The sequence below is a fragment of the Bos grunniens genome, chromosome 26 (assembly GCF_055505025.1).
Source record: "Bos grunniens cultivar Pamir isolate PY7600 chromosome 26, Bosgru_T2T1.0, whole genome shotgun sequence".
In the NCBI taxonomy this organism is placed as follows: Eukaryota; Metazoa; Chordata; class Mammalia; order Artiodactyla; family Bovidae; genus Bos; species Bos grunniens.
In genome coordinates, this window is record NC_141190.1 from 34525054 (window position 1) to 34549098 (window position 24045).

Here is a 24045-nt window from a genome sequence, read left to right on the forward strand (position 1 = left end):
CAGAAATCATGCAATATTTTGGGGGGTATGTCTAATAAAGCAAAGAAATAAAAGCAAAAATAAGCAGGACCTAGTTAAAAATTGTTGCTCAGCAAAGGAAACCATCAACAAGATAAAAAAGACAATATATGGCATGTGAGAAAATATTTTCAAATGATATGACCCACAAGGGGTTAATATCCAAAATATATAAATAGCTCATATATCTCTATATAAAAAAAAAAGCCACCCCATTAAAAAATGGGTGGAAGACCAGAATAGACATTTTTTCCAAAGCAGACAGACAGATGGCCAACAGACAACATGAAAACATGCTCGGCATCACTAATTATTAGAGAAATGCAACAGAAACAAAACGAGAAACTACCTCACACCTATCAGAATGGCTGTCTTCAAAAAGCCTACCAATAACAAGTGTTGACAAGGATGTGGATAAAAAGGAAAGCCTGTTCACTGATGGTGGGAATGTAAAGTGGTGCGGCCACTATGGATAACAGTCAAGAGGTGCCTCAAAACATTCAAAATGGAACTACCGTATGACCCAGCAATTCCGTACCATGGAAAAAGCAAAACCACAAACTCGGAAAGATACATGCGCCTCAGAGCTCATAGCAGCACTGTTTACACCGGCGGAGGTGGAAGCAACCCTAGTGTCCATCCACAGACGCACGGATGAAGATGTAGGCATGCGTACACACACACACCATGGAACATTACTCAACCGTGAAAGACGATGGAAGTCTGCGGTTTACAGCGATGTGGATGGACCTAGAGAATATCATGCCCAGTGAAATAAACTCAGAGAAAGGCAAATACTGTGTGGTGTCACTTACGTGTGGAATCTGAAAAACAGGACAAATGAATCACATATAGCAAAACAGACGCACTGATACAGAAAGCAGCCCAGCGGTTACCCGTAGGAAGAGGGGAGGGGGAAGGGGCGAGAGAGGGGTATGTGGTTAACAGATACAAATCACTATGTATAAAATAGATGAGCAACAAGGATATATTGTATAGTATGGGGAATTATAGCCATTATTTTATAATAACTTCTACTGGCATATAATCTATAAAAATACTAACTGTGCTGTATATCTGAAACGAATATAATATTGCAAATCAACTATACTTCAGTTTCTTAGAAAAGGCCAATGATGTTGCTGTTCTCTATCCCAACACCTCACTGTCCACCCCAGCACTGATCAGAGTGGTTAACCAGCTTTTATCTGGATGAGTCCCCAGGCCAGGCAGATGGTAGCACCCCAGCAGATAAAAGAGAACCTCACTGCACCAAGTCACCCTCACTGCAGATGACATGGAGTCCATTCCTCTTGGGGACCATCTAACGACCTCTGGCATTGAGGCTTCAGGTCTTGGCAGAAGGGGATGGACAGCCCCAGGCTGCCACCTAGCCAGCATCCTTACCGCGGTTGTCAGCTCTGACACCTCCACGTCGTCGTACAGCAGCTCCTGGCGATCCTGGCTGGGCAGGCCGTCAATGTAAGTGTTCGGCTCCGAGAACTTTCTCTGCATCAGCCTGGAAGACATGGTGAGAGAGGATTCAGGATAGGGGTAGGGGTAAAAGCCACCAGTCTCAAAGGCTTCCAAACAATGAGAGGCGCAGTGAAATCCGCGGGCTGTGCAGGAGGCCTGGGGATGAGCCCTAATCTCCTTGTAAAATGAAATCATTTGTTTAGGGGTATCTCCTCCCTCTCTCCCCAGGGTCTTCTTACTAGAACTCCTGGTTCCAAATGTCTCTTCTTGAAAAATAATCTTCCCTTGCCCCATACCCCTCCTCTCTGACACAACTGAACGACTAAGCACAGTACAGCCGTCTTCTCACCCGGATTCCACCCTTTCAGGACCTCCTTCCAACAACAAAATCCTCTGTCATTTCATCTTCACAGTACACTTGGGCCAGCACAGACAGACACTTTCCCCATTGTGGCTCAGTTTGCTTCCACCCAAGGAGGAGGGAGATCAAACCAGTCACTCCTAAAGGAAATCAGTCCTGAATATTCATTGGAAGGACTGAAGCTGCAGCTCCAATACTTTGGCCACCTGATGGGAAGAGCTGACTCATTAGAAGAGCTGACTCATTTCCCCTGATGCTGGGAAAGATGGAAGGCAGGAGGAGAAGGGGCTGGCAGAGGATGAGATGGTTGGATGGCATCACTGTCTCAATGGACATGGGACTGAGCAAACTCCAGGAGACAGTGAAGAACCGGGAAGCCTGGGGTGCTGCAGTCCATGGGGTCACAAAGAGTTGGACACAACTGAGCAACTGAACAACAGCAATGCTGCCTCTACCCACCCCCCTCCCCAAGACCACTTCTTCCCGAGACCCAGTTTGCTCATCCAAGAGGCAGAAGTACCCCCTGTTGGCTTACACCAGTGTGTGCTGGGACTCAGTAAGGGAGCCATGCAGAAGTGCCGCCTCTTCAGCAAGGAAAGCGAAGGCCAGGAGAGGTGCCCACTCTGCCTTCAGGAGCTGCTGCTGCTGCTAAGTTGCTTCAGTCGTGTCTGACGGTGTGACCCCATAGATGGCAGCCCACCAGGCTCCCCCGTCCCTGGGATTCTCCAGGCAAGAACACTGGAGTGGGTTGAACAGCATCTAATTAGAGCCAGGGATGTGGTGGCTGTCCCCCGGGCCAGTGGCCTGGCTTGGCTCCTTGCTGGGCCTCCCTGAGGGCTGCTCCCTGGCCCTGGTCTTCCTGCTACTGGGGGAACAGGGCCCACCCAGAGTTCCCAGCTGCTCGAGGAACCACGAGAGGCCAGTCTAGGCCTTGATCTAGAAGCATGGCTAGGAGTGAGAGGTCCTCGGATACTCACAGCAGAGAGGTTTTGGCAGCGCTCACGATACAGGAAACTCTATCGGCATCCACATAGTCATAGGTGAATTCTTCCGGGTCTGTCTTGGAGCCCGACTCAGAGAGCAGGAGGCCTAGCCAGTGGCCCATTTCCTCGGAAGACTTGGCCTGGGAGGAAGCCGAGAGGGACGTGAGCAGGGCTGGAGCGTGCTGCCTGGCGCCCAGACCTCCTCACCTCTTCCCTGATGCCCACCCTGCTGGGCAAGGCCTCTGAGAGCCCTGAGGCCATGTTCCTCACTTTTGCTGGTATATTTCAGCCCCCAGGAACCCCAAATAATATTTCCTGCTACTAGTGATACCCTGGTGCCATCTCAATGATGCTGTGGGCATTTGTCCCCAGTATCACATGTAATATTTATAAAGATGTATTTCTAGAGGGCTTCCCCAATGGCTCAGCAGGTAAAGAATCTGCCTGCAATGTAGGAGACGCAGGAAGGAGACATGGGTTCGATCCCTGGGTCGGAAAGATCCCCTGGAGAATTGAACAGCAACTCACTCAAGAAATCCCATGGAGAGAGGAGCCTGGCAGGCTACAGTCCAAAGGATCGCAAAAAGTCGGATACGACTAAGTGACAAAGTACGCATGCCCCATCACATGTAATGTTTATAAGCATGTATTTCTAGAGGGCTAATGGACTAGGAGAGGACTGTTAAAATGTATGCATTTTAGGTTGACACCTCTATTTTATGAATTATCACATTTTGGTTTAAAACCCTAATGCATATATACAAGACTACCTGGATCCCTGCTAAGAAATAACAAAATTCAAATGTATTTTTGTTTATGGTTTTAACAATCAGACTGTCTTATACACCTTATGCCAGGTCAGCTACCTCTGACTAATCATGAACTAAATCCCAGTGAAGCCGGCGCCTAGTTTTCCCCAGGCGACAACACATTCTAATCAGACATGTACACTGAGTATTTTCTATTAAAATGCCAGCATGGTTTCTGGGCTTTATAATGAGAAAGAACTGGGAATCCCATAGATACTGCAGGTTTACTTTCATGAGGAAAAACAAACCACCATGCTGGCTTTACCAGCATGCCACAGCTCTGTGCTTGTGATGAGAAGGGCAGCTGAAAGTGCAGCTTGACATTTAGCTGGTTTCCTTTCCCCACTCATTTTCAAGTGGATTTTTCAATACAGCTTTTCACGGGCTGCCTCTAGTTCCTGCTGCCACCATCGCTGCCCTGGGCGATGAGTCTCATTTTATCCCTTCCTGTCCCCCTTCCTTCCACCCCCCACCCAGCAGCTGGAGGACACGTCTTGGAATCCAAATCTGAACACGACACCCTCCCTGGAAACCCTTCAGGGTCTTTGTTGTTCAGCCACTCAGTCGCGTCTGACTCTCTGTGACCCCATGGACTGCCGCACGCCAGGCTTCCCTGTCCTTCACCATCTCCCGGAGCTTGCGCAAACTTCATGTCCATCGAGTCGGTGATGCCATCCAACCATCTCGTCCTCTGTCATCCCCTTTTCCTCCTGCCTTCAATCTTTCCCAGCATCAGGGTCTTTCCCAATGAGTTGGCTCATTGATCAGGTGGCCAAAGTATTGGAGTTGCAGCTTAAGTCCTTCCAATGAATATTCAGGACTGATTCCCTTTAGGATGGACTGGATGGGTCTCCTTGCAGTCCAAGGGACTCTAAAGAGTCTTCTGCAACGCCACAATCCTAATGCATCACTTCTTCGGTGTTCAACTTTCTTTATGGTCCATCTCTCACATCCATGCATGACTAGCAGGTCTACCACTGCTCTTAAGATCTGCCCCTACTCCCTCCCACAGGCTTTCTCTACACAGCCCCCACCCGCCCAACATTCAAACTTTCATACATATTCACAGCTCCTGCCCCCTGCTCAGTGATTACTAAGTTGTCATTACTAGTCATTACTTAGTGATTACCAAGTCAGCAGGAGCTAGAGGCAGCCCGTGAAAAGTGATAAAATGGATATTGAATCACATCTCACTCTTGAAGGTAGGTCCCATGCCAGGGAACACATCTGTCTCGTTCACCAAATCATGGTACTGAACAGGTATCTGTCAACAGGATGGCGGGATGCAGGAATGAACACAGGCTTGTCCTGGGGAAGCAGTTTCCCCTTTTAGCCACAAGAGGGCAGTATTGGAGCAATTTCAGGATGAAGACCCCTGGATCTAGGACTAGGTGAACAGGAATGACTGGGGTGTGTGCTTAAGTGCGTATAGAGCACTCTGGCTTGGGCCTGCCCAGTTCATGGCAAAGCGTTATGTCACCTCTCTTTTTCTAAATGTAACAACATCAAACAGGGTGGGGAGTGGGAATAATGCAATTGCATCACAAACCTTATTCTTCCCCCAAGATAAACCCTAACCGTCTGCATTTTTATGTACTGGGTCCCATCTGGTGATACACAAACGAAATCACAAACCCGCTTTGAGTCCCCAGAAAGTTTTTCCAGCAACTTAGGGAGTTATAAATACTCCTTCTACCCTAAGTGCAGGAAATAGCTCATTGTCCCGTTCCTATAACACAACCACCCTGAGGTCAGAAAGGGAATGGAAATTTTTAAAAAACGCAAACAATCTCAGGCAAAGGAAGTAAAAATAAAGTGCAGCTGAGCTGAATCTCCCGTGGTAGGATTTCAGTCCTCAGGACCTGGGGCAAACAGCCGTGACCGTGACCTCCGCCCTGGCTGTGTCTGCCTCCCCAACCCCCCACCGCCCTGGCCGCCCTGGCCAGCAGTACCTCGAGCTTGGCCAGCTCCTCGCCGTTGTGGAGGATGCGGAAGGAGTAGAGGTGGTCCGGGCTCGGGTCCGGCACCACCTCACAGCCCAGCAGGCTGAGGGGCTGCTGGGCCGCCTTGCTCCGGTTCCGGTCCTGGTAGAAGTACAGGTGACTGTCCCTGACGGAGCACCAGCGTGACTTCCATTGGCTGTTGACCAGCACGTTCAGGTAGCCTGTGGGGAGGGACACGGCTGAGGGGGTGTCGGTGGCCGAGGGCATCCAGGACTGCCCTTGCTTGCCCCTGGACCTCCGGAAACGCTTCTCTTAAGTCTCAGCTCCCAGCCTTGCCAAGCTTTGCCTGAGAGAACTTCTCAACCTCGAAGAGGCTGTGAATCTCAGTCTTTCTCCTTCCTGTGTGTAAGAGGCTGGATCCCTTGAAGGAGGGGAGCACACAGCCCTACTGGTTTTTGGAAAAGGCGTGTCCAGGGGGCAGTGAACTGTGTCTTGGACTAGACCAGGCCAGGGGGTATGGGTGGGTGTGTGTGGGTGGGTGTGGATGGGTGTGGGGAGGTGTCATGGGGGGGAGTGTGTGGGGGTAGTATGTGGGTGTGTGTGTGTGCGCGCACGCTGGACCGAGGCTCCCTGGCCTGGCCTCGTCTCCCAGCTCTAAGCCTGTGACCTGCAGCGGCCCTCCCCGACCTCTGCCGGCCCAGGCCACCTGCAGGAAGCCCTCCTCCAGCCATGATCAGTCCCCTCATCTCCACAGCCTTAGCTCCCTAAGCTCCCCTGACACCTTGCCACCCCTGGGTCACTCGGTCTCAGCCTGCAGAGGCCTCCTCCCCTTGGCCAAGTCCTCCTCATCCTCCCAGGGGCAGCTGACCCTGGCCCTCTCGGTTTCTGCCGCACCCCACCCCCGCCACAGCTCTGCTAGCCTCAGAGCACTTGAGAACTGGAACAGTGACACTCTGCTTCCATGTCAGCTTCCCAACTGGACATAGAGCCTGTCAAGGGCATGAACTTGCCATGTCCATCTCGAGCATTCGGGTCTGTGCCCTGTGGCTCCTCCACTAGGGAGCCCTCCTTTCTCCGCCAGCACCCAGGGCCTCTCAGCGCTGGGGTACACCCATTCTGCAGGCCTTTGTTTTTAGATGGCTGCATGTGTCGGGTTCAGCTTCCTCCCCAACTCAGATGAACATTTATGGAGCTGACACCATGTGCCAAAGCACAGCCTTGTCCCCGGGGCTGGAAAGACCAGTAACAGTCCAGCCTTCGGAACCCTTTCCCGCCTGCATGCGGTGAGCTGACGTCTGTCTGCGCTGCTCATCTTCCCAGAGGTACCAGTTTGCAGCGTGGATGCCTTTTCCATCTTAAGGGAGCAGCAGCTGCTCTGACCCTTAGCCGGGATGACCCAGGCCCACGCACCAGAGTCAAAGTGCATGGCCACCTCTGTACCCAGCTCAATGCTGGACTCTCAGTGGGGGTCGGAATTTCTCAGAGCCACGTGACCATCCCATCACAGCAGCAACGTGGAAGAATGTGAGCCTAGGACTTCGGAACACTGGCTCATTCAGGCAGGCGCCTCACTCGCCCATCACAGTTCTCTGGGCCAGAGAGAGGCGGGGAGCTGAGTTGCCAAGCCCCGGGAAGGAGTCTGTGTTCTCTTTGGCCCTTCCCCAGCCACAGGGGACAGGAGCGTGCTTCCCTGCTGAGTAACGTCCAGCAATAGCCCAGCTGCATCTCCCAAAGTGACTCACTGGGACCAGGCTCCCAGGACCAACGCCGTGCCCTCTTGGCGCAAAGGCTGGCCGGGCCGGTACCCAGGGCCCTGGCTGGAGGACCAGCAGGCTCCAAAGAGAAGACCCCATCTTCTGCTGCCTTCCTGTCTCGCCAGCCCACCCTGCCAGCCATGAAGCACAGAGCTGAACTGGGACTCAGGAAAAGAGCCCAGGGCTGGGACACAGGTTCCGTGAAGAGGAGGGAAAGGCCCAAGGATGGACAGTGGTGGCCTTCTGGCCCCAGGGGTAAGCACAGCAATGAGCCTCAGGTTGGAAGCCAGGGTATTTTCTGGGCAAGTCTCTTATCTCTTCTGTCGTTCTCTCTCTCTCTCCCTTGGCCTCAGTTTGCTCAAGGCCGAGTCAGGGCAGTAGAGATGACCCAGCCCCCACACACACCCTCTACCAGCTACACAGGCTTTTGTTGCCCTCTTAGTGGCTCTTCCTGGGCCCCTCTCAGTCTCTGCTCCTGCCCGCGGGGCCAGCCCAGCCCGTTCAACTCCTGCCTGCCCTTCAAGGCTCAGGTTCAGGAAGCCGTCTCTGACCACAGAGTAAGAGAGGTTCTTTCTGTCCCTGAGTCCTTGGAGCTCCAAAGACCTCACAGTGTGTGCTTCTGGGTATAAAGCCGTCCTCTCTCTTGAGCTGTAAGCTCTCAGGACCGTGTTTTCTGTCTCCTTGGTCCCCTTTCCCTAACACTGCGCCTGCCATGCTCCTGACATGTGATCAAATGAACACAATCTTAAAGACCATTAGGAGGACAGTCATCAATTACCCTTCACTTCCACACAGGAGCCAGCACTGCAGCAAGAGAGCCTGGGGAGTCATAAAGAGCTCCCTGCTGCAAAGATCAACAGAAACTGTGGGCCGTGGGCTCACCCCCCAGGGAGGGGTTAGAGCAAGACCCCACATCCCTGCCTTTGCTGTCTGAGCTGTCTTCCCGGAGACCAGCCACAGCCCCGGGGGGACAGCCCGCCCTTTGGTCCTGGAGGCAGCTGTAAGTCTTACTGGATGTCTCGAGGGACCTGTCCGGAGGCTCCAGCGAGGTAGATTTCTTCCTGCCCAGGTTCATCAGGTTGCTCAGTTTGAGACCAGCAGAACATTTCTTCTTGACTGTCAAGATGAGAGGAAAAGTCATCAGCCTTGCCCACAGCCTACCGACATGGTCTCATGAAAGACAGAAAAAAACAGCAGAACTGTTCTCTTCCTGTCTGTTCCTCACTGTGGACGCACGCACACACACACACACACGTCTGTTCACACATGCATGCCCACACGCACACGTCTGTGCTCAAGGCCAGAGTCCACAGGTCAAAGTCGGGTATCTCTAGAACTACACCCTCAAGAGAAGCCCACCAACCTCTCTTACAGAATATGTCAGCACTGGAGAATCTTTACATACTGAACTGGCTCAGAGAGATCTGAACCAGGGTTAGCAAAGAAGAGAGGAAAGAATATTCTACCCCAGCAATTCATGACACTCGCGTCAGTTTGGGCTGCTCTCTTTCTCCGGCATCTATCAGCTGTATATTTAGCAGTTTAGAAATTGGAAGCATGTTGCAATTAGCTGTTAAAACCCAGTAGGCTTGAGCCAAATGGCCAAGCCTCACAAACTGGGATACCACCCTTCTCCCTGCCCTAGGCTGACAGCCAAAGCGTGCGCACCGTCTTTGGTCTCTGGGACTTCAGGGTGACCATCTATGGGGCTTCCACACTCCGAGGCTGACAGGTACTTCTCCGTTATATCTGGCTGTGGAAGAAAGAGACAGAAGTGGGTGATCTTGTCTGGAAACGGTCACCTTGGAGACCACAATTGAAGGGACATAATAGATGACTCTTGGGTGTAGGCCAGGGGTGACCTTGGAGTCCCAGTCACAGGTGGCACATAGCCAGGCTTCCCTGGGGCTCCCTGGAGGACCTGCCTTTGCCCTCCCTTCTGAGCTTCCCTGCCCCGTCCCAGAGCATCTTCCCCTTCTTCAAGCCACCCACATATCCTCGTTCACGAGTTCTCATGGTGACTGCTCCACTGATGTGACAGATGCCCTGAAGCAGGGGGAGAGCAGGTAGCCAGCCTCAGGCGTGCACGAGAGTCAGCACTGCAACTGAAGCTAACTGTCAGGCCCCTGGGACTCACCCTTAGCAGGAGGGTGTGAGGGTGTCTTTTGAGAACTGACTGTGCTACCCACACGTCAGGCTTTGGAGAAGGGCTGGTTTGTGTGCACAGGGTTAGATCACGATTCAAATCCCACTTAGAACATTCTCTAATCAGGCGGGACCTCTCTGAGCGCCATCCTGCATGTGTATAAAATAGGGAGACTGGCCTGTCTGCATTCCCAGGGCTGTTGTGAGACTAGAGACAGTCCCCTAGAACGGACACTCAGAATATTCCCATCAGGCTTCTTCTAGAACCACTGACTCCAGACCTCTGGAAGACAAACCCAGGGATTCCCAACCATAGGACCTTCACTGGGGGCCAAGGACCACAGGACCTGGCCGGGGCATCTGCATTCCAGGTCTGTAGGGAGAACTCGTTTCTCATCCCAACATGAAGGAAACCCCAGGTATACTCTGACTTTTCTTATCAGTGACCAAAAAATGAATAAGACAAGGAAAACATCAGCCCTTCTTCTGTCACTCCAGAAGGCTGTGGGTTCTCCTCCTTGGGGGTGGCCTATGCCTACCTGCCTGCCACAGGTGGAGACCCCAAGATGAGAAACAGGGACCCTCCCGCTCTGTGCACACTAGGCTTCAGGTACCCACCTGCAGATACCTGGGGACATGGAATGTGACCCCTTGGCGACAGCACCCCTCGGGCCAGCACCCAGCCCAACTTTCCTGACTTTGACCCTAAAGCGGGGGCCCCGCAGCTCCATGCAAATGAGCAGCAGGACTCTCTGGCTGAGGTCCGTACCTACACGGTTCTCCAGCCTCTGAAGATCTACTAGGGAGTAAGTGGGAGGGAAGAGCCTAGAAAAGTAAATCTTTCTGCCCAAGAAGGGAGGCAAGTGACTTCTGTCCCAATAAATTTTCCCCCAAGCAAGAAACTGTTATAAGTCTCTATCATCCTCATCAGTCTCCCTGCCACGCTGAAGCTACTGCCCTCAGCCAAACATGGTATGTTTCTTATCAATCTGGCTGAAGTACAAAAGCAAAGCTCCCAATTTTCCACCTGTAATTTTATGGAGAAAAAAAAAAAAAGAATCAAACTCTCTTCTGGACCGTGACAGAAGTGAACCCTCTCGCCCCACCCTGGCAGGGGCAGAGGCTTTGGGTTTTCCTGGTAGCTACGTTGGTAAAGAATCCGCTTGTGGTGCAGGAGATGGGGGTTCGATTCCTGGGTCAGGAAGATCCCCTGGAGAAGGAAATGACAATCCACTCCAGTACTCTTGACTGGGAAATTCCATGGACAGAGAAGCCTTGGGGGCTACAGTCCATGGGGTCACGAGAGTTGGACATGAACTTAGCGACTGAACCACCACCGGCCAGAGGCTTGCTTACCTTTGGACAGCTCAGGCGCTGGGCATCTGGGGTGAACTGGCTTCCCTCACAAGCTCCTTCGGAAGGCAGGCCGCTGACCTCCTGAATGACCTGAAGGAAGAGGAAGGGCCTTTAGACCTGCACTCACAGCCAGACCATAGCTGGAGCCTGCCCTCCAGGTCGGGGGAGGGCCGGTGTCCCCCCTGCCCTCCTCAGGTCAGCCACCCCTAGGCGGGTGGGGGTGAGAGAGAGAGAGGTTATAGAATTTCCAAGGAGCAGAACACCCCATCCCACCCCTGCACCCAGCCCACCTATGGCCTTGGGCCCCAGCTGGGTGTGTGGGGGGGGCGTTCCTTGGCCCTGTGTCCAGCAGGCCCCACGTGTTCTGGTGGGGCACCAGGGAACGGAGGGCGGGGTTTGCAGCAGAACCCAAGCAGGCCCAGAGCAGCCGCCCTCAGCTCCACAAGGCCCCTCTTGCCCCATCCTGGGCAGGGGTGGCTGCTCCTTGTGGGGGTAAAAGAGACATTTGCCAGACAGTCCTCTGGCTCCTGGGGGCCGTGGCACTCACTGTGGAGAGTCTGGGTGCTGCCTTGGTCCAACCCCGGCTCCCAGACTTGCCTGTCACTGTCCACCCTGCCTCCTCTGGGAGGAGTCTTTTCATGGGCCAGCGATGCCTCCCTGGAGGCCAGAACGCAAGTGGATTTCAGCTGGACCCCAAGTCCAGTTGGCTGCCAAGGCCACAGAGCTGGCCACTGAGCCCTGTGATCTATCTCCCCAAGACGGATCGCTACCACTTAGGACAGGGGAAGCCCTGCGGACTTGAAGGATGGTAGACCCTTTACCCTGACCATGGCCATCCCTTTGAAAAACTGGGGGAGCTGGGTCTGCAGGAACCCCTGGGGACCGCAGAGGGGAATGGGTCCGCTTCCCGGCGGCCTGGCGCCTCCCTCACCCTGAGCCACTGCTCCGCCTGGTCCCTGCTCTGCAGGCCCAGCACGATCACGTCAGCGTTCAGCGGCGTGATCTTCAGCTTGTGCTCCTTCTTCCGCACTTGCTTCTCCTTGTGCACCACGCTGCTGCCCAGCAAGCTCACGTCCAGCTGAGGACTGTGGTCCTTGGAGGATTTGTAACACTGCAAGAGAGGAGAGGCGAGACGCTGTCAGCCAGGTTCTGCAGAGGAGGGGGCCGCCAGGCAGGGCAGGGCCCGCTGAGAGCCGGACCAAAAGGTCGGACACCTTTGTGCAAGTGCAGAACTGTGACCTCCACCATCAGCGGAGTTTGTTGTCAGCATCAAAACCACCAGGGAGCTCATCTGTGTCTCCCTCAAGCCTCCCCCTCCAACTCTCAGAGACACTCCAGGGCCCTGCTTACCCAAGCAGCTCTAATCCCCCTGCAGATCTGGGCTGGCTCTTATTTTAGGAGTCCTCTGTGGGCAACCCCACCTCCCCAGGGTGGAAGGCCCTTTCCCCAGCTCTCTGCCTCTCTGCTTCTCTTTCTGGCTCAGCTTTCCCAGTAAGGGGCCCAAAGGGGATGAAGGCCAAGTTTATCATCCACTGAGAAATGTGTTAGCAAAGAAAGGAAGCGACTCTCTTCCCGATCAGGGAAAACGTACTACCCTCCGTTTCTCACTTGTAAAACGGGGGTTCTTATGAGGCTGCCTAACAGGACTACCTGAAAGCATCTGCACACAGCAGGACAGGTTTTAACTAGTGAAAAAGGGGTGTTTGTAATGACCCCGTGGAGCCTCAGATTGGGGCATAAAACCAAGTTTTAATTTAAAATAACAAGAAACAGGGCTGTGGTCAGAATACCATCTTCTGATGCCCTTAGGGGTCTTAGATTGGTCATTCAGAATATTCCAACTTCTGAGCAGATGCCGACGGTTCTCACGCTGCACGCTGTGGGATTGGGCGCTGGGCAGGGGAGCCCTAACTGGGCAGCAGGCTCCGCCCCAAACCTCCAGAGGCTGAGATGTGAGGAAGGAGGAGCCCACAGACCAGGGGACCAAAAGATCCCTGGAAAAATATCCAGGGGATGGCACTGGGGGGGAGGGGGTTGGTCATCACAGACCCCTTTGAAAGTCTACTGACAACTACTAGACCTTTCTAGTTTAGAAAAAAGCACGTTCATCCATGCTCATAAGCTTCTGCGTGCAGTTTCAGGCTGGGGAGAAGTAGAAATTTCCTGATGTAATAGGCTCTGAGCACCTGGCATCCTGGACCACCCCCATCCTGCTCCCAGGAGAGGAGATGGGAGAGGAGCAGGAGGAGAGGAGGGCACTCACCAGGAGCCTGGTGTCCTTGATGACGCACAGCTGCTTGGCCCACTGGCCCAGCCACTTCTTGCGCCAGAGGAAGGCGCAGATGCGGGCGTCGCGCATCAGCTCGATGCTGGCCTCGGGCGAGGGCCACTGGTAGGGGGCCGACTTGCCCTTGCTGCTCTCCTCCTCGTCGTAGGACTCGTAGGAGCTGCTCACGGCCTCTCCGTCCTCTGCAAGGGAAGAGCTCGCTGTCACAGCCCTGCCGGGCAAGGGATGCTCCTAAACAGGCTTTGCTCCTTTGTGAGGGTGGGCAGCAGGGGAACAGCCCTCCCCTCCCTGCCCCCTGGGACCAGCCCATCGCCACCAACCGCAAGCCCAGGCAGCCTTTCTGGCCCCTAAACCGCTGAGCAGTGTCTTGAATGCTGCCTCTGGTCACAGACACAGATAACGTGAAACCGGGTTTCTCCCCTTTCCTCCTCAAATCCTGTCATCTCAGACCCCACGGAAACCTCTGACCAGACACTGTCCTCAGACGTGGGCTCTTGAGAAAACCCGTGCTGGCCTCGGGGCCTCCGCTTCCTCAACTGAAGGATGAAGCGGTGGGTGGACTCTTTCTTGGTTCTTCTGGTGTGTATGCGTGGGTGATGCTCTATCATTCTAAGGCCCCAGGAAGAGAGGGTTGCCATCTGAGCCCAGAGGTGGGCAAGCCTCCAGCGGTCGCCCCCCAACTCCCCCGCCAGGCCTGTTCTGTCCCTGTCCTGTCCTGGGGGCAGCGAGAAGCAAAAGTGCAGTAACCCACAGCAGGAGTGGACCTTCCCGGCCACCCTCCCCCTCCTAAGGTCACAGACACAGCCCTCCTGGAGAATCCACTCTTATCCTCCACAGACTGTTCTCTCTCCCCACAGAAGACCTCCCAGCATGAACCCCGCTCCTCCTGCTCACCTCCACCTGATACCCTTCCTTCCTGGCAATGAGCCACACTTACGGTTTTATTCTCTTTAAAAGAACCCCCCAATTCACCACATCTCACCCAATCCTGTACCCACCCCACATGCCTCAGTTTCTGCCCCCACCACTTTGCCAGAATTGCTCTTCTGGGCCTCACTGCCCTCTTCAAGGCCAACAGAAACTAGGTGCAGAAAAAAATATCAATCAAACGCCAAAATGCAAGACATGGAAAAAAGAGAACCTCAGGATTCAGGTCCAGCAACCTCTGGCTCAGCTCAGGAATTCTGCTTATCATAATCCTGCTTATCATAGCCCTGCTCTGGCCTCTGCTTGAATTCCCCCATGGGCAGGGAGCTCACTACCCCTGGTTGCTGGACAATTGCTTCCTTGCTGGGCAGCTCTAACAGAAAGTCGTATCTACTCCCCTATGACTTCCATAGACATGTTCTGTCCCCTCAAGTCAGAGTGAACGGAACCTCTCTTTCATCTCCACATTACCCATCGGGAAAGAGACAGCTCATGGGTCCCCTGTCTTCTCTTCTCCAGAAGCTTCTGGTACACCCTGCATAGCTAGGTTCCTGCATACTAAGAAAACAGAACCACCTTTGAACTAGAAATATAGGAAAATGGAACAAGGCCACGGCCACAGTTATTCTAGCTACAAGGCCAATAAAAATGTGCTTTATTTTGCTTTAATATTTCTAAAAATAACACTTTGACTACTTTAATATCAGTTTTCTTTAAAAGCAGTGTGATACTGCTCCCCTTCCTGACAATAAAAAAGTCACAGTATTCACAATTTTACACCTATTAAATACACAGACTGAAAACAGTGGTGCCACCTGGTAGGGGACCCTGACCTCTTGTACGGCTGGTGGCGACATAAATTAACACCAGCCTCTCAGGAAACAACCCATCAGCCTGTTTTTTCGAAAGCCATAAAAACATCCATCCCCTCTGACCCAATAATCCCAGTCTTGGGAGTTTAACCAAGGAAACTACCTTTTTAAAAAGGAAGGAAGGCGGGCAGGGAGAGGTTACATGCATTAAGATATTCATGCAAGTACTTCTGAACAGTCAGCAGAAGGAGGCTGGAGAAAGCGTGATTTCATCCAGGGGACCATGCAACCGTAATTAGTGAAAGCTCTTGCAAGCTAGTCTGCAACTTGAGAAACTCCTTAAGATGGCAAGTGAGAAAGCACAGTTCCAATCATCTACGCAAAGGCCACACGGAGAATTCAATGATTCGATCTGGTGGTGGGGTGATTCTGTACAAAAAAAAAGTCCCCCTTGTCAGCACTGCATTAGCTGCACAATAAATGGGAGAAGAAAGATGCAGCCGTTGGGGTGTCTCTTTCAGTGGGTTAGTGGGTGGGGCTAGAGTATATAGTGTGAAGAAGCTGGCCAGACCCCACCCTCTTCCCCGCCCCCAGCTGTTTTGTGCTCCTGGGGTTGCCCCACCTGTTCCATGGAGAATTCTAATGTCTGCCCATTCCCAGGGGGGAATGGGATGATACCTGGAATGGCTCAGAGGAAATTTTAGGGCAAATGTATTGACCATTTTATTTATCCCTAAGAGCGATCATGGCACCACCATAAGTGAAGGATATTGTTAAACAGACACCTGGCTGCCAGAGGTCGCAGGATAAGCAGGAGGGAAAGGCAGGATGCTCAGATAATTTCAGCCCCCTTTTGGCTGCCCCTGGTGGGCACCGCAGCCACCGCGTACTGTGGCACGTCCTCAGGAACAGAGGCCGGCATGGCCCTGCCGTGCCCTGCGTCCTCATCATTCCAGATGCCACAGGCAGGGGTCTGCAGAGGGGTGACACAGGGCAGCCTCATGCAGGACCTGCACACGAGGACAGGAAGCGGGTGGCGGCCACCCTCGGGCATGCACCCCGCCTCCGCGAGCCAGGCAGCAGGCATGGGGATCACTGGCATTCCCACTCTGGGACGAGCAGTACCCAAGGTGATGGTGGCGTAAACGACTCCTTCAGGCACCTGTACCCATCTGGGGACTCCACAAGGGGGATATCTGCCGGGATGGCCTGTGGCATTTCCGGAAGCACAGAAAGAGACAAGAGGAAGAGAGAGAAGATGAAGAGAGGGGCAGGAACAGAGGCAGAGACACAAAGAGATGTGGCGACGTGGCTGCCCGTCCATCAGAAGTGAGCGTGTTCCCATCAGAGGTGTGGGCTCATCGGGCAAGGCCCCAGCCTGACCAAGGACATCATTTCCCAGCTCCTTCCCATCCAGAGACGTCATTGCCTGTCACCAACGGAATGTGGAGAGAAGCCCTGGGTGTCCTTCTGGCTGGTGCCTTTAAGAAGCACACAGAGGTCCTCCACCCTCTTTGCAGAGGCTTCTGTGGCCTCAGAGGGTGGCCAAGCCGACGCTGGAAGGAGCCTGCTGACCAGTAATGCCCACGCTGAACTGTTCCAAGAGTGAGAATCAGATTTGCACTGGGCTACTATAAACTGCCAGGGGGTGCTGTTTGTTACAGCAGCTGCCATTACCCCGGCAGGAGGCATCATCCGTGCAGGAGCTATACTCACAGCAGGCCACTTACTACACTTGGGTTCAGAGAGAGCCACCTGGCCCACGGGAGGCGCGAGGGGACAGTGCTGATAAAGCAGCCCAGGAAGCCAGCCCCTGGTCTTCTGCAGGAAGTCAGCAAAATTGCTGATGGCCAAGAACTAGAGCAAGGAGCTGGAGTCCAGCGGTTGCTCCTCTTGTTGTGACCAGGGGTCAAACAGGTGTGGTGGACGACAGGCTGGAAACAAGGACAGCCCAGCTTTTAATGCAGGGGAAGGTCCCCCAGGTCATCCTCGGTCATTGTGCTGGCAGGAGAGAAAAGGCAACTGGGCATCTTCCCACCGCCCCTACTTGCTGACCTTGGGATGACCCCCCTCTCCTCCTAGTCCTGGATAAAACCAATACGAATTTCCAGTTGAGAGACAAACACCGAGATCCTTCTGACCACTTGTTTGTGTCGAGATGAAGTCTGCCCCACAGACAGGCCCCTGGGAGCGTCTGGGAGGCAGGCCCTGGCTGGCAGGGGCCACACCCCAGAGAGACGGGCTTCAGAGGCATGGAGGTGCTCACCGGGGTGAGTCAGGGCTCCCACCTTCCAGACGCACCCAGACAGCCCTGCTGCGCCCACAGCTCCGGTCTGAAATCACAGTCCAGCGGTGACTTGGCAACACCTCACAAGCTAAGTGACGTCTGCCCACAAAGCCAGTCTCTTAGAATAAAATTCCATGAGTCCCGAGAGTCCCTCGCCTCCCACACAGTTCCTGGGACGGCAGACAGTAGGTGAGGCATGAAAAAAGAGGACAAGGATCCCATGTGCTCCAGGGGACTTGTCCCATCTCATCCCCAACACCAACAAGGCCCCTTTAGGCCAAGTTCATTCCCCACATCAGGGACATTGACTTCCCATATCTGCAAATTGCCTTATGCTTTCAGAGACCTTTCACTTACAAAAAAAGGGAAGAGGAGGAGGTAAGAAAGGGAGAGAGCGAGGGGACCAGAATCTAGCTACCCCAGAGAGTAGGGTCACAACCATCTCTCCCAGGACCTTCAGGTGTTTCTGTGTTATAGAACCCCCACAACAAGAGCATTTCTGATCCAGCCTCATCAGGCTGAGAACCACTGGCCGAGGACAAGAGCACGCCAGCGTGAGCCATGCCCCCAGAGCAAAGACCGTCTTTTTAATACCTATATTAGGTCTGCCACAAAGTAACCCTCTAAAGGCTAGAGAAAAGTCTATTCAGAGAAAAGCTAAGGTCTTTACCAGGGTCTACAGCTGCCTTCCGTGTCCACATCTCCTATCCATCTCATCCGACCCTACCTGCTCCTGCCACGCTGGCCTCCAAACGTGCCGAGGGCCCTCCCGCCTCAGGGCCTTTGCATGTGCTGTGCACTCTGTTCCTCCTGCAGGTACCAACCCCACCCACTTGCCACTTCTTTAAGATCTGCTCAGAGAGGCCCTCCCTAAGTTAGAATAACATCCCTCTCCTGCCCCAACTCAGCCCTTGCCGCCACTTTGGGTCCTAACAAGTTATCACCACCTGACACATCCCACGTCTCTATGCTGCCTGTCTTCTCTCCCAGAATCTAAGTGCTGTGACTGCTGAGTCGTGCTGAGTTCCCACTCCTGGAAGCATACTGAGTTCACGGTGGGAGCCCAGGGACTATCAGTCCAGTGAAAGGACCTTGAAAAGTGGGCTCTGCCTCAGCCTGACCACATTTCCATGGCTTCCGGGGCCTTGTGCCACTCGGCCAGCACACCTCTCCTCTGTCACATCTCTGTACTGAATCCGCAACATCCAGGCAGGACCACAGAAAGCATCAGACACAGTAAACCCAGCCCACTGGGGACCATCCTAAGCCCTGCCCTGCAGGTGGGCTGGGTCTGCTGTAGGTCTCAGCTCGCCATCAGACCACTGGTCAAATGCTCTGTGGCCAGCTCTTGACTTGGGCCATGCTCTCTGGGAGGAGCATCCCAGGCCCCACTGTGTTTCCAGCCAGGGTGAGCGTGCCGGTCACCATGAGGGGAGTTGGCACCGGCATCTGTGCAGGAAGTGGTCAGCCCCCTCCCAGCCCTGTCCCCAGGATGTACCATTGAGGGATGTGTCATACGGCTCAGCCTCTTCATAGTAACCCTCTGGAGACTCGATCTTCGGGACAGAGAGCTGTTTACGTTCTGGAATCTGTGGTATGAATAAATAAACATTTTCAGATACGACACACTGGGAACAACTCAGAATTAAACCTTTGGGTGGAAAGGAGAGGGAACCAGGAGAAAAAAATGCCCAGCTTGGACGTCAAGCAAGTCGGGAGGGAAAACAGATTACAGCGACCCCCGTCAGCTGCCCTGTCCACAGTGTTTGGTTTGCATCAGCTGAAGGGCTGTGGGTGTGTCGTGTAACCTCACCAAACCTCAGAGTTCTCCCCTGCAAAATAAGGCTCTGACGGCCACCGCACACACAGTATAGTTGTACAAGTGGTGTAATGCACTTACAGGTCCAGGTGGCATCAGGCTGTCATGGTAGCTATGATGGCTTCTACATAGAATATACTTTCTACAAAGACCAGAGCTCATCAGGGGCACGCAGGGGAAGAGCACCAGGCTTCTAACCCCCAAATGTCTCCAATAATAAGTTAAAACATTGGCTCAGCAGATATTGGATGGTTCCTGCAGACTAGCTGAGAGATGCAACCAGACGGTTGGGAGTCAGTCCTGAGAAACACTTAACTAGGCAATGAATGCTCACAGCTCCTGATAATGACTGAAAGTCACTCAGTCACGTCCGACTCTGCGACCCATAGATTATATATATAGTCCACAGAATCTCCAGGCCAGAATATCGGAATGGGTAGTCTTTCCTTTCTCCAGAGGATTATCCCAACTCAGGGATTGAACCCAGGTCTCCTGCATTGCAGGTGGATTCCTTACCAGCTGAGCCACAGGGGAAGCCTAAGAATACTGGAGTGGGTAGCCTTTCCCTTCTCCAGGGGATCTTCCTGACCCAGGAATCAACCTGGGGTCTCCTGCACTGCAGGCGGATTCTTTACCAACTGAGCTATCAGGGAAGCCCACGGCTCCTGATAGACAAGGTCAAATCTCCACGGGAGCCTGGAGGGTATGAGGAACATTTAGGACCAAGGAAGGATGCTCAGAGGATAAGACAACCCTGAACTTCTTACATGACATGAGGGTGAATGAGCATAATTGGAGTAGGATAAAAAAGAAACAAAAACACATGCGACTGTGGAGCACAGAGGGTGAAACTGTTCTCTGTCCTTCCATTATCCCATCTGTAAGATGGGCACCGGACTACGAAGGTAACATAAGCAATAGCAGGCGAGAAAAAGACAGGCAAGACTTCTCTGGTGGTCCAGTGGCTAAGAATCTGCCTGCCAATGCAGGGAACACAGGTTCGATCCCTGGGCCAGGAAGATTCCACACGCCACAGAGCAACTAAGCCTGTGCGCCACAACGACCGAGCCCGCATTGCAGAGCCCATGTTCTGCAATGAGAGGCCACCGCAACGAGAAGTTTCTGCTCCACAGCTAGAAAGTAGTCCCCACTCGCCACAGCTAGAGAAAGCCTGCCTGCAGCAACGAAGGCCCAGCACAGCCAAGAATAACAAAAAAAATTAATTAAAAAAAAAAAGTAGATTGTGGTGTGAATATTAGTACATACAGTTCATCAACGTGTAAGCATCCATCCACATGGGTCTCCAATGTCTATCTGAATCACAAAGTCCCTACAGAGGGCCAAGGGAACCTTGATGAGTTGAGAACAGACATGGCAAAAGCTGGAGTGCATTCCCACTCCTGGTTTTCAGAGGTCCTTGCGCTGGGCATTCCACATGGGGAACCCATGGGCTGTTGGGGATTCGCTGTCCTACCCAGAAGAGGGCCAGGCAGTCAGGGTACGGAGAATCTAGAAATCTTTGCCTTGGAAAACGAGCTTCTTTGGGGGACCTATGACACAGAACTTCTCCAGCCCTGGCCCCAGCAATAGTGGGAGAACAGTCAGCATGGCCTTGAGTCCCAGTGGGACAATACTCAGCAAGGGCCGCGAGGGCATCTGATCCCAGGTTCCTCTGGGGTAGAGTGATGCTCCTGCAGTTGCTGCCCCCAAACCAGGCTCCCAGAGCCAATTTTTCTGTGGTTTGGCTAGTGGAGCTATCTATATGGCCTCTAGAGTGAAACTAACTGGGTTTGAATTCAGGCTTTAGGAGTCCATAGCCTTAACCGTGAATATGTGACAGCCTCTCTGTGCCTCACTTACCCTCTCCATAAAACAAGAGCCTGTCTTGAGGATTCAAGGAGACAAGTGTGATTGAGTTTCCATAGGGCTGGTGTGCTAAGGTCACTTCAGTCATTTCTGACTCTTTGCGACCCCATGGACTGCAGCCTGCGAGGCTCCTCTGTCCATGGGATTCTCCAGGTAAGAATACTGGAGTGGGCTGCCATCTCCTACTCCAGGGGATCTTCCTGACCCAGGGATCGAACCTGGGTCTCCCTCGTTGCAGGCAGATTTTTTACCGTCTGAGCCACCAAGGAAGCCACATCAAATACGAGGAGGCTCTTGCCACCATTGTCTGGGGCCTCCCAGCCCAGGCGCCTGCATTGGCCAGGTCACAGGAGTGCTGTCCGACAAGCTGAGACACGTCCACATGAAGAGGGCCGGCAGAGGCCAGGTCACCACCTGGCTCCCACACATTTTTCTAACGCCATCTGGCCCGATACCAAGAGAGCCAACAGAAGTCCCAGAGGCAGGCTCTGAACAGCTTTCAGCCCCAGCAGGTGCACCACACAGCACGAAGGAAGGAACGGAAGACTTGGCTCATTTCCTAGGCAGCCCAGCTGCATTCAGGGCTGGCAGGTGCGGCTGTGGGGCAAGCGGGGTGGGCTCCTCCCTGGGGCGGGGGTCGTGCACACAGTGGTAGCTGCTCGTGGCTGACCCTTCACCTTTGCTGCTCCGGGCATTCCCGGCCCCTTGGTCAGCCAGAGGAAGGGCGGACTGTGAAAGCCAGCTGTGGTTCTCTGAGAGCCGACTTCCTGGGGTCAGGAGGGGAAAGCGTTTCCCCTTCCCTGGGCCCTGCCAAGGTTTCTGCAGATGGGTGCTGAGGCTCAGGGTTCCTGAGGAGGCCAGGCCTCCAGCTTCATCCTCCAAGAAGCCCTTCTCCCCTTGAGGGAGTGTGGGGACCCTTCTCGTGGTAAGAAGGTGGGTCCCATCTGGAGAGAAGTTCTGAGCACCCAAGATCCAGCTCTGGTCTGGATACCCACGATTAGAACAGGACAGAAGGAGGGGGGCAAGCCATCCAGCAGGAGCTCCTGATGGTCGTTATCTCCACAGGGGACCTGCCCTCTTGTCCAGGAGTGGAGCACCAGGGGGTGTTTCTTGAGGGTCTCCCAAACCTTTCACTGTACAAAATCATCTATAAATGGATCGATACAGAGAGGCATATAGGGCGGAGGCAGGAGTCTGACCTCCAGGGCTGGCACATCTGAGCTGTGTGACTTTGGGCAACTGACTTGACCTCTCTGGGCCTCAGATCCTCTGCTCAAAATGGGGAGGGTAGAAATAACCATCACATGGTGTCATTGTAAGGATTAAACTGCACTCAGCATTATTAAGTAACAGATACTAGTTTTCACTAAGCTTCAGAATAAAATACAATAATGTCAAAGGGAGAAAAGCTGCACGTGTGCGTGTTTGGTGGAGGAAGACCACGGGCTGTCTGGGAGGATACTGAGGAGGTATTTGAGCATGACCTGGCTTATACTACGCTTTCCCTCCTTAAAGAACAGGACAACCTCTGTCCCCAGGGTTGCCAGGGCCAAAGATAAGAGCCCAGGTCAAGTTTAAGGATAAAACGATTCCAACAATTCAGAAGAGCGTCACATAATTACACAGACCCAACAGTCTATTATCAGAGGTTGAAGGAGCAAGAGATCCTAAATGCCAGGAATTAAGAATAAAGGAAAATTATTTTAATCATCATCATGACGACATCGATGGTGCACATTCAATGAGGATGCCAAGGAGATGTGACTTGGGAACCTGAAATAATGTTCTCACGGTTCACAGGAAGGGCCAGGGAAGAAAGCCACCCCGCTCAGGGTGATGTGCCAGAGGTTGGCAAACGTTTCCTATAAAGAGAGAAAGAGGGATTCACAGGCCACTGGGGCTATGCAACCCTGCTACTGGAGTGCAGTGAAGTGAAATGAAAGTCGCTCAGTTGTGTCCGACTCTTTGCAGCCCCATGGACTGTAGCCCGCTGGGCTCCTCTGTCCATGGAATTCTCCAGGCAAGAATACTGGAGTGGATTGCCACTTCCTTCTCCAGGGGATCTTCCCAACCCAGGAATCGAACATGGGATTTCCCAGGCAAGGATACCGGAGTGGGCTGCCATTTCCTTCTCCATTGTAGTGCAGAGGAACCCATAAATAATACACAGATGAATAAGCTTGGCTGAATTCCAACAAAATGTTATTTACCAAAGCAGGTGGTGCAGGATTTGGTCATGGGCTTGGCTTCCCACATGGCTTGGTGGGTAAAGAATCTGCCTGCAACACAGAAGACCTGGGTTTGATCCCTGGGTCAGGAAGATTCCAGGAGAGAGGAAAGGCAACCCACTCTAGTATTCTTGCCTGGAGAATCCAATGGCAGAGGAACCTGGTGGGGTCCATGGGGTCGCACAGAGTCAGACACAACCGAGTGACTGAGCAGGCACGTACTTCAGCAGTTCTGATTTGGATGAGACACAGAGCTGGAGGTGAGGGGCGGCCCCAGGTGACTTGAGGCGTTCTTGCAGTTCTGAACAACCAGCCCCAGGGTGCACTGTGGCAGGTTCGGGGTGGGGGCGAGCGGACGCAGTCCTGGCTTCCCAGACCGACCACGGCGACGCCGTCGGTGGCGTCAGCTGCTCCCCTCACAGAAGCCCAGCACCAACGCGTGTGCAGGCCTCAGCGGGGACGGGTGGAGACGGCCGCGCTGGCCAGGAGCGGAATGGTGCCAGCAAACATCTGTTTCTTCTACAGCAACCACAGCACCTGGCTGGGCCAACTGCGGCCTGGACGTGCCAAGGCTGCCTGAGTCACTGGCCACACCCAGACCCCTGGCTGCCCTCTCCAGTACTGGACGGGCTGAGCCTGGGACGGAGGCCATGCTCCTGGCCAGCCCTGAGCACTGAGGACCCCAGGCAGACACCCAGCTTCTGCCACAGCCACCGGTGAGCCCCGGGACTGGGCATCCAGGCAGGAAAACCATGGCAGTGCCCTGAAGCTCCAGGGTTGGGGCGGGAAGAGACATAGCTTTCTCCGGCTGATGAAGAGCTATTCCAGGGTCACGCAGGCTCCGGCGGCCACGCTCTCTCCTTCCTCCCAGACTACTTGCTGCTCTGTTTCTCCTCCTCCTTGTGAGAGCCAGCAGACACAGCTGTTCCCAGCTCCGCCCTGACGGCACTTCTCTGGGGGCGTTGGATGAAGTC

General features: G+C 53.6%; 1 protein-coding gene across 16 annotated transcripts in view; it reads right to left on the minus strand.

Annotated features, from left to right (window-relative positions):
- AFAP1L2 (actin filament associated protein 1 like 2) overlaps positions 1–24045 on the minus strand; it is a 144738-nt gene that overhangs the window by 5876 nt on the left and 114817 nt on the right. For 15 of the 16 annotated variants that reach the window (XM_086377754.1, XM_086377747.1, XM_086377753.1 and 12 more), the window contains 9 exons: positions 18657–18747; positions 13109–13314; positions 11777–11956; positions 10846–10935; positions 9013–9097; positions 8356–8460; positions 5600–5811; positions 2833–2978; positions 1426–1537 (listed from right to left, as the gene is read on the minus strand). In XM_086377754.1, coding sequence (XP_086233880.1) covers positions 1426–1537; positions 2833–2978; positions 5600–5811; positions 8356–8460; positions 9013–9097; positions 10846–10935; positions 11777–11956; positions 13109–13314; positions 18657–18747 — 1227 coding nt within the window. Of the gene's footprint in view, positions 1–1425; positions 1538–2832; positions 2979–5599; positions 5812–8355; positions 8461–9012; positions 9098–10845; positions 10936–11776; positions 11957–13108; positions 13315–18656; positions 18748–23053; positions 23123–24045 lie in introns of those variants that run through there. The other variant, XM_086377757.1, reaches the window with a different exon arrangement.